This window comes from Carex rostrata, chromosome 13 (genome assembly GCF_964058835.1).
Source record: "Carex rostrata chromosome 13, lpCarRost1.2, whole genome shotgun sequence".
NCBI lineage: Eukaryota > Viridiplantae > Streptophyta > Magnoliopsida > Poales > Cyperaceae > Carex > Carex rostrata.
In genome coordinates this window covers 4,457,557-4,468,149 of record NC_135930.1, presented here as the reverse complement: position 1 = coordinate 4,468,149, position 10,593 = coordinate 4,457,557, and the positions used below count along the sequence as shown (strand labels likewise).

The 10,593-nt window shown below is 32.9% G+C and overlaps 1 protein-coding gene across 1 annotated transcript; it reads right to left on the bottom strand.

Annotated features, from left to right (window-relative positions):
- Positions 1-3,215: 3,215 nt before the first annotated feature.
- On the bottom strand, positions 3,216-6,908 carry LOC144563839 (B3 domain-containing protein Os03g0619600-like). The gene is made up of 7 exons (XM_078313310.1): positions 6,800-6,908; positions 6,147-6,154; positions 5,541-5,557; positions 4,693-4,810; positions 4,127-4,568; positions 3,664-3,855; positions 3,216-3,406 (listed from the first exon to the last, which is right to left on the bottom strand). Exons 1-7 carry the CDS (start codon positions 6,906-6,908, stop codon positions 3,216-3,218), a joined length of 1,077 nt encoding a protein of 358 aa, XP_078169436.1.
- Positions 6,909-10,593: the final 3,685 nt, after the last annotated feature.

The following is a 10,593-nucleotide window of genomic DNA, read 5'->3' as shown; positions in this document are numbered from 1 at the left end:
TGCTTGATTTATTATTTATGATTAGCCTTGCGTGCTTAATGATTAATTAAGCACGAGGCGAGGTTGATCACACCTTAATCCAGAATTCCTGGTTTGGGGTATGACAAAATCACCTCCCAATATGTGAGTAGGAAAATCGATCCATCATTGACTATATTGATAGGATTTTCCTGCCCACGGTAGAAAATTTGTTTCATAATTATTGACTTACTTTATTATTAATCACCAGACAAATTTCTCTCACTTCTTTATTAGTAATGTTTCTAAGTTAATCAATAAGAGGTACACTACTTATAGAGAGATAAGGAAAAACTTTCATGAGGTGCTTTAAAATTCATATGGGTTAATTTGGAAATTTAGGGCCTGTTCGGCGTTTAAATGAGCTGGAGAATGGGTATGGTAATTGAACTGATTTTTATTGTGCTCGTGGGAAAAAAAAAATTCAGTCTGAATGAATTTTTTTTCCCACGCGCACAATAGAGCACCGAACAGGTCCTTATGGTGAAGTATTAATAATGGCAATTGGAAAATCTGGAATCTTTTAAAGTATTCCCAAATTTACGGTCAAACATTTTTCACCGACAAAAACTCCATGAGTAACAAGATAAACGTTTACACCATTTGTATTTTGTAAGTCATGCCTTTTGCATTGGAAAATCACACATTTGAAGTTTCTTTCACTAATAAATAGCTATTTCATAGTAAAATAAGTAAACTTAATTATGTCGAAATCATATGAGTTGATAATAACTTACAATTTTTGAATATATGCAATGAGACCAAATTAAAAGACAAATTTTATAATATTTAACATTAGTGAAAATGAGATCTTTAATTTTGTGATGATGGAGAAAACTGAAAACTAATTTAATAATATTTTAAGAATATGTGTGATTTTCCGATAAAATTTAAATGATTTCCCCATGAATATCCTACTAAACCATCACTTTTATATAACATGAATTGGAATATATTTATTCACATATATACTCCAACATAATTACTTATTACATTAATTGTAAATATTTTCATTTTTTAAATTAAGTATTTTTAAAACTATGAAATAATTTAACCGTGCAAACCCTTGATTTACATAATAAATAATCAAAGTTATTTTCATTATTGAATAGAAATAATAATTCTTATATTTACAGGATTTTGTATACCAATTTGTCATTTCCCGTTTTTCAGATTTAGTATAATTTAGAAGTGCTAGAGAAAATAAGTAAAACGATTTAGTAAACACGTAAACTTAATAATGTAATTTTATTAGTGCTATTTTGCTTTAATTTAGTTTGTGTTAATTTTGAATTATGTGTTGATTTCAGTATACTGTGTTGATTTTGAATTTATAATTGTTTAATAAGAAGGGTTCAAATGCCTCCATTTTTTGTACATCCACAATGCCTCCATTTTTTAAAACTTTAATAATTCAAAATTTAAAACTTAAAAGTCAAAATAAAATCGTTAGATGTGATCTATGTTATTTTCTCTATGTGCTTATAAAAAATTATGACATTTCAATTTTGTTTTTATGTGAATCAATAAGTTGAAAAATCAACGTCTAGAAATTATTCATATTAATACGTTTTTTACAAGCTATTGATGACAACCAAAATAAAATTGAAATGTCATAATTTTTTACACATGCATAGATAAAATAATGTATATCATATCCAATGGTTTAATTTTGACTTTTAAATTTTAAATTTTGAATTATTAAAGTTTTAAAAAATAAAGACATTTGAACCCTCCTCTTGTATAATTTAGTGTGTGCTGATTTGGCATTTATGATTATATATGTCATTATAAGCCAGCAAATATTAGCTGGCCAAAATACAAAAAAAAAAAAAAAAAAAAAAAACTAGTTTCAGGGTCGGTTGCAATATTAGGCCGAACTGGATACTAAATGGATTAAATGGGGTCATCTGAGTATGGTCTGATCTTGATAGTTCCAGAATCAATTTCTGTGCAAGTGAAATTTGGTAAAAACAATTTTGATAAAAAGTGAAAATGTATGACCTAATAAGTCCTCATGACCAATAACACTCTTAAGAAAAGTTAAAGAACAACAATACTAATAAAAATATATTATAAAAATGTGATGTCCTCTTTGTCGATCGCGTGCATTTTGACATTATTCTTTCGTTGTCGTGCCAATGTGGTTAGTAGCACTGGCGATTTGATGCTATGGTGACCCATCCGTCTCCAGTTGGGATTGTCTATCTTGCTTCTCGCCATCGAGGGATTGATGCTTAATGACTTTTGACATCATTACTTGGCTTTATTAACAGGGTTGCAAGGACTTGTAAATATTGAGAAACGAAAGATGACTCGATACATTTGAGATCCTCTATAATTTGAAACTTCAAATACACTATATGCATATTATACATATGAGAAATGATGAAATTTGATATAAATTTTACAATTTAACCAAACGAATTTATATACTTTACAATAATACATATTATTTTTACAAGCCTTCCATAAAATATTAAACAACGTAAAAATTACAGGACAATTGATAAACAACTGATCTATAAGGTAAAAACAATTAATAAATTTTTCAATAGTCCACAGTATCTAATTAAACAGCCTTTCGCTATTAAACACCCCTCGTAGGATTGATTTGAAAAACATGATTAAAGATTATCCAATAATTGTATTTCCCTTTAACATTAATTAGCTTTTGAGTAAAAATTAGTTGTTCTTTTTTATTATCTTTCAATATTGCCAAATTGATCTTTCTGCTTTTAAATAACCAACAACAGTGACACGGACTCGCTTTGCGGTTTTTAGGCGTAAAACCCAACCCAATCTGGGTCACCCATTAGTGCAATTGGATTTTTTATTTGATCAACAGAAATCATATTAACAAATTAACCTTAGTAAATAATTTTTGTAGACATTAGTAGCATTAATAATTTGCTACTTACACATTTAAATTAAGGCACTCCAACGCAATAAACAATCGTTTATCACCATATCTAGTTCATCTAACGATTACAACAAATTAATATTAATTCACACCTAATACAAAATTAATTAAGCACACCAGCACATTATATAACATATGAGCTAGCAGTGAAGATGCATATATTTTGCGTTGAGGCCATCACAAATTACACCCTATATATATATTTAATTAACAAGCCCTGATTTAATTGGAAACTAAGGTGTACTTTGCAAACAAACTGTAACCTACATATATATTAACTACTCACCCGATCAAAATGAACTGCCATTGTCAGATTTCCGCATTTGTCTGGCTTCCTTAGTTCTAAAAGGCAAAGATCTCCTTGTTTCAGGCCATTTTTGCAAACAAATTCACGCCAACCTCGACTTATGTATCTCCTAGTTTTAGTCTTCCTGTATTCTGCAGTACATATATTGCTTCTCTTATCTAGATCGGCAGGTAACAATGTAATCTTCTTGTTCTCACTTTGAAGAACTTTGCATGCAAAATTGATTGGTAAATTTTGGTACATATATAGCATAGTAGGACAAGAAGATAGTAAGATTGATAGCATATGTAATTGTTTCCAGTATTGAAATTTTTTTTGTAACAGTAACAACTGAAAAAATGCTTACATACCAGTCGACAATGTCTTTGTGTAGAAGTCTCGGTATGAGTCAAGATTTTTACAAACAAGTGACTACCCTTTTGAGTTTTTTGGATCATCCTGTTAGCAGTCTCCTCTTGAGCTTTTGTCAAATAGGTCATAACAGGTAGTACATATAAACCAGAATCTTTCTTAGCTACATTATTCTCCCTTGTTTTTCTTTTTCTGACATGCTCGCACTCTCCTTTGTCACTCTCACTCTCGCTCTCGCTTGATTCTTGAACAGGATCTATAACAAGAAATTAAATGACATGCATAAAGTTCATTTTTTTGTTCTCTTTACGAATAGGAAACAATAACAATTAAAATAAATTGGCCTGACAGGTTTGACCAATTTGAAGAAAGGCTTGTACAAAATTACATCATTTTTCCTCGGGATGCTTGGTATTTATACTTGGCCTAGCAGGTTAATTGAAGTACTAGAAGTTTCCAGTACTATTATATTATACATTGATCTTTGAAAAGTTATAAAATAACTAATATGAACAAGATATACCAACCTCTTCGTTTCCTCTTACAACAAATTATCGTTTCCCCAGTTGTGCGCTCTCGAGTGGCACCCGATGAAATTTTACGAGAAGATTCATCAGTGTCACTACTATCAGAGGATGGAGATATGATCTCTTTCTTAACCTCGTGTATCAAACTGTCGTGCGCCTCCTCTGATTCTGTCGTTTTTGCAAAAAAAGGAGCGGTCTTTTGGCATCCACTCCGATCAAAGATAATCACTTTAAAAGCGGAGTTACCTTTGTATGTAAAGAATAACACATCATTATTGTCTATTCGATTAGCCCTTACAAATTCTTTCCAACCAGATCGCAGAGCAAATGTGTCATTAAACTTGTTCATTTTCACATGCCAAGCAATTCCGCTTGGACCTTTAAGTGAAATTTTTCTGCTAATGGATCCTTTGAACATTTTTGCAAACTTTTTTGGAATAATCTGCAACATTATAAGCAAGGAGATAAACAATATTTGTCAGCGGCATCTAACAAGAACTATAACTTTTGAGGGACGGAAGCAGAAAATACCAATGAATATTTAAGGATATATATGTATAACTTACCATTGTGTGCATAACGGAAGCATCCATCTCAACATAAAAATATTTCATTCTTGGATCCATGTCGCTACTTTCTCTCATGATCTCTTCCCCTGGCTGATGGTTCTCTTCAGCTACAAATCTGCAATTTTCTACTTATATACATTGAAACACAATAAAGTTTCCCATCGTTTCCACTTCCATATTTATTCTCTACACATATACATTTGAACATGTTAAAGTTTGATTAATTGTACATTTTAATTATCCCAATCGTTTCAAATTCTCTACAGTTAAGTCAAGAGTTAAGTTAAGTCCCAATGAGGCGTGTGTGAAACAGTGAAAGCCTGCTGGTTTCAATTCGTTTGAATATGACGTTACAAATAAAAAAATATTGAAAATATAATTCATGGTGCCATATATGTTATGATGACAAAGTGAAGATATATATCATCATTACTTGGGTTTAACCGACAAAGAATTCTATCGAAATTTATTTCTAATGAGAGTTCAAAGAATCGAATGTTTATATATTTTGTTAAAAAAAATATTTTCTTACACAGGTGCGTCCCTAACCTTCCATTTCAAAAATCATAATAGTTCATAATATAGTAAGTTGGATTTCAGAAGGAATAAATATTAGAGACATTATAGGTGCACTGGCCATTTATTAGTTTATATTTCATTTGAAAAAGTGACTTAGTCACAGGGATAACTGGTCATTTATATCAGTCATGAGTTAGTCACATGGATAACTGGGTTCTAATGTAGTGAGAATTGTTAAGATTAATTTATTGTTGTAATAAAATTTACTAATACAACCTTAGTAGTTACTACCGAGTTTTCAAAAAAGAAAAAGTGACTTGGCTCACCTGACTGCTGACTGCCTCTGTCATTATTTTCAAATGAAAAAAAGAAAGTAATTTAATTTAGACAAACCTAAAATTTGATTAATCAAAATTAGATAATTAAAGTTCAACAACAAAAAACCGAAATTCATATAAAGTTTACTAATCTAAAAAAAAATTACCCCATTTATATTAGAGAAAAAAATATTATAACTCCATAACATTGTATTCCTTTAATCATCATAAATTCCTTCTTTAATCCAAGCGTTATGAATTAATTTCCACCTACTACTACATACGTTATTGTTGAGAAATAGGATCTAGGATCTCAGATTAATAATCATCATAGATCTAGAAATAGAAGGCTAGGATTAAATCAAGGAAGTAAAGGGGCCTCCTTGCATATATTCAACAAATAGGTATACTGTACATAGGTACAAGGTACAAACGGTAACAAAACAGTAGCTTAGATGTTTGTAATATATATAGGAATGGTAACAGTGTAAAGAAGAAAAAAAAAATGAAATAATTGTTTTCTCAAAATAATCTCTCCTCAGAAATTGCATAAATTCAACATGGTATCAGAGCATCAGTCTATGTGACCGAAAAAAATCTCTTCCAAATTCTTACCAGCAAAACTGGTATATACACAAGCAAAATCAAAACCCATAAACAGAAGTCTAGCACGTCAAAGAGATGGCTTCAGAGGGGCAGCATTCGAAAGAAGCCACCAATACCTCAAAACTCACAAACTCATTGCTCAACGGCCAAAACTATCTCTCATGGGCAAGTGCCGCAAGATTATCTCTCAGTGGAAGAGAGGTTTTAGAATTCATCACAGGAGAGTCTGTAAAGTCGGTTCCAAAAAAGAAAGATGAGGCAACTGAGGCCGAAAAAAAGGCAAGAAAACAGTGGCAATCTAAGAATGACAGAGTCATGACATGGATCATGCAATCCATGGAGCCGAGTGTTTCAGAAATATTCCTTGGCCATGAAACAACTTTCTCACTGTGGGAAGGCATAAAAACGATGTATGGCCGACAAAACAACAATTCCCACATTTATCGATTAAAACTAGAAATCCAGCAAGAACAACAAGGGTCAAGGAGTAATATAGAGTACCTGGGTGCTCTTCAAAAGAAATGGCATGAACTTCGAGTTTATCGGCCACCCATACCAGATCCAATAGCCATTCAGAGAGAAGAAGAAGATAAAATCTTCCAATATCTCGCGGGTCTCAATCCAAGCTATGAAGCCGTGAAATCACAACTTCTTTTAACAACTTCCCTTCCCTCCTTTGCTCAAATTACCACCATGGTGGAGCAAGAAGAAAGCCGACGGCTTGCTATGAGTGGTCCACAAGTCGGTGGCAGCGAGGGACACGAGACTCATAGCTTTGCCACAAAAAACCCCAATTTCGGAAAAAACCCTAACTTCCCAAATTACTCAAACCGATCAAGTATCAAGGGAGATAGATGCTCTCACTGCAAAAAGGAGGGTCACCAAGCCGAAAAATGCTATTTTCTTCACCCACATCTCAGGCCGAAGTGGTGGGATTCAAAGAGGGGAGGGGGAGACGTGAAAATGGCGGACTGGAATGAAGGGAAGAAGAGAAAGAAAGGGACTGAGTCGCGGACTGAGTCGCGTGGGGGTTTTTCTGCTCAAACTGAACCCAACCGGCCAATAAAAATGATTGGTTCAAGTGAACCAGGGTCTAACCCAGATGGCGCTGGCGGGTCAAGCGGGTCAGATCCGATGCAGCAGTTTTTTGAGCAGTTCTCTGTGTGGTTCTCCAAGAAAAATTCAAACAACACTTGTGGTATTGTCTCTAACTCAAATTATTTAAATTTGTATAATCAAATAATTATAGATAGCGGTGCCACTGACCATATGTTTGGAAATAAAGACCTTCTTACAAATTTAGACATGGCAAAAAATAATCAATTTGTATTAGTGGCCAACGGTATGAAAGCACAAATTAATGGTGTAGGAGAAATTGATATTTTTAACAAAAAAGTTCATAATGTTCTATATCTTGATACATTCCCTATAAATCTAATTTCCGTAAAAAAACTAACATATGAGTTTAATTGTGACGTAATTTTCTCATATAAAAATGTTATCTTTCAGGACCGGGAAACCGGGAGGAAGATTGGGGAAGGTTTTCTTGAAAATGGACACTATCTCTTGAATTTACAAGAATTAAACGTTTGTGCTTCCGCTAAATCTATTAACCAAGACATTTGGCATAAGAGGCTTGGGCATCCTTCCAACAAGATTTTAAATAGTGCACTAGATTTTTCATTTTCAAATTGTATCAATTGTGATATATGCAAGTTGGCAAAACAAACAAAGCTTCCTTTTTTCCAATCAAATAGCAAAAGTGAAGCATTGTTTGATTTAGTTCACTCCGATGTATGGGGTCCGGCCCCAATTAACTCTTATAATGGATTCAAATATTTTGTTATATTTATTGATGATTTTTCTAGAACTACTTGGTTGTATTTATTAAAATCAAAAGATGAGGTTTTCAATTGCTTTCAAGAATTTCTATGTCTCATAGAAAATCAATTTGATGCAAAACTTAAAATTTTTAGATCGGATAATGGAACGGAATTTGTAAACAAAAATTTCACAACGTTTTTTAAAGAAAGAAAAATCATACATCAAACTACTTGCATAAACACTCCCGAGCAAAATGGAGTGTCGGAAAGAAAAAATAGACATCTATTGGAAATGACACGTGCATTACTATTTCAAAATAATGTTCCAAAAAAATTTTGGTCGGATGCCATCCTTTGCGCCACTCATTTAATAAATAGATTACCAAGCGTTATTTTACAAAATAAAAGTCCAATGGAAATCCTTTACCAACGAAAAATTAATTTTGATTATCTAAGAGTATTTGGTTGCGTATGCTTTGTAAAAATTAAAAGAAAAAATAAATTTGACTATATGTCAACCAAAACCATTTTTTTGGGATATTCCTCATTTAAAAAGGGATATAAGTGTTATGATCCTATAACAAAAAAATTATTTACGTCTAGAGACGTTATATTTTGTGAAGATAAGCCATATTTCAAAACAATGGAAATGAGTGAGACACCACATGCAAGTGACCAAATAAATTTGGAACCAACGGTACTACCTCATGTAAATGACCAATTAGTTACACAAGATAATGACCAAGAGGTTGAGACAAGTGTTGTTGAAGAAACAATAGAAAATATTGAAACCAATGATAATGAGATAGAAGAAAATCAAGAAGTTAGACGGTCCATAAGAACACCAATACCGTCCACTAGACTTAGAGACTATGAGACCTATACGGTGCAATACCCTATACAAGAATTCATATCATATAAAAATATTTCTTCTTCTTATAATGCATTTCTCACCTCCATTGAGAGAACACTAGAACCAAATAACTACCAAGAAGCCATAATTGATCCGGTATGGTGTGGTGCCATGAAGGAAGAACTAAGAACTCTTGAAAAAAATGGGACATGGGTAATTGTACAATTACCAAAAAACAAAAAACCCGTTGGTTGCAAATGGGTATACAAAACCAAATATAATAGTGATGGTACCATAGAACGGTACAAGGCTAGATTAGTTGCCAAAGGGTATACTCAAACATATGGAATAGATTACAATGAAACCTTTGCCCCGGTAGCTAAAATGAATACTGTTAGAATTTTATTTTCTATTGCGACGAATAACAATTGGAATTTGTACCAAATGGATGTAAAAAACGCCTTTCTTCAAGGAACACTTGAAGAAGAGGTATATATGAACCTACCACCCGGCCATAAATTGGAAAACAATTCTAATTTAGTTTGTAGGTTAAATAAATCGATTTATGGATTGAAGCAATCTCCACGGGCATGGTATGGAAAACTTAGCTCTTATTTAATTTCTTGCAAGTTTAAAATTTGTAGTGCCGATCATTCATTATTTATTAAAAATGATGGAGAAAATATAATCCTTGTACTAGTATATGTAGATGATATTATAGTTACCGGAAATAACGTAGAAGAAATTAAAAGAGTTAAAAGCCAATTAAAGGAAAAATTTGACATCAAAGACCTTGGATATTTAAAATATTTTCTAGGAATAGAGGTAGCACATTCAAAATTGGGACTCTTCATCTCCCAAAGAAAGTATACTTTAGACCTCTTAAAGGAAACCGGTAAATTAGGATGCAAACCAATCTCTACCCCAATTGATAACCGGCATAAATTAAATGATGAGGATGGTGAACCAATTAAAGACATAAACCAATTTCAAAGGCTAGTTGAAAAGCTAATTTATCTAACGGTCACCCGTCCGGATATTTCTTTTTCCGTAAGCCAAATTAGTAGATTCATGCACTCACCAAGAACTCTACACCTAGAGGCAATAAATAGAATTTTAAGGTATTTAAAGAAAAATCCCGGCAAGGGAATTTGGATGAAAAACAATAGTTCTAATATCATATGTGGCTATTCCGATGCAGATTGGGCTGGAAGTTTTGATAGAAAATCCACTACCGGCTTTTGCACATTTGTAGGCGGAAATTTAGTCACATGGAAAAGCAAGAAACAAAACGTTGTGGCACGATCTAGCGCGGAGGCGGAATATCGTGCCATGGCGTCAACCGCATGCGAATTAACTTGGATAAAACATCTACTCAAAGAAATAGGCATTGCTTGTGATCAACCAATGAAGATGTATTGTGATAATAACTCCGCAAGACATATCGCATCGAATCCGGTATTCCACGAGCGAACCAAACATATAGAAGTGGATTGTCACTTCATTAGAGAAAAAGTTCAAGCAAAGGAAATAGAAACACCATACGTTAAGAGTGAAGATCAACTAGCGGATATCCTCACCAAAGGCTTGGACCCGAGTTCATTTGAAAAAATTTCAAGCAAGCTAGGATTGTATGATATATACATTCCAAGCTTGAGGGGGAGTGTTGAGAAATAGGATCTAGGATCTCAGATTAATAATCATCATAGATCTAGAAATAGAAGGCTAGGATTAAATCAAGGAAGTAAAGGGGCCTCCTTGCATATATTCAACAAATAGG

What these genes read in the sequence shown, in the direction of transcription:
- LOC144563839 (XM_078313310.1), bottom strand. Translation starts at nt 6,908, where the DNA reads ATGAGTCTCGTGTCCCTCGCTGCCACCGACTTGTGGACCACTCATAGC. An exon ending in TTGTAAGAGGAAACGAAGAG is followed by an intron (nt 3,856 to 4,126) that starts GTTGGTATATCT and finishes TTCTTGTTATAG; the next exon opens with ATCCTGTTCAAGAATCAAGC. An exon ending in GATCCAAAAAACTCAAAAGG is followed by an intron (nt 3,407 to 3,663) that starts GTAGTCACTTGT and finishes CTGCCGATCTAG; the next exon opens with ATAAGAGAAGCAATATATGT.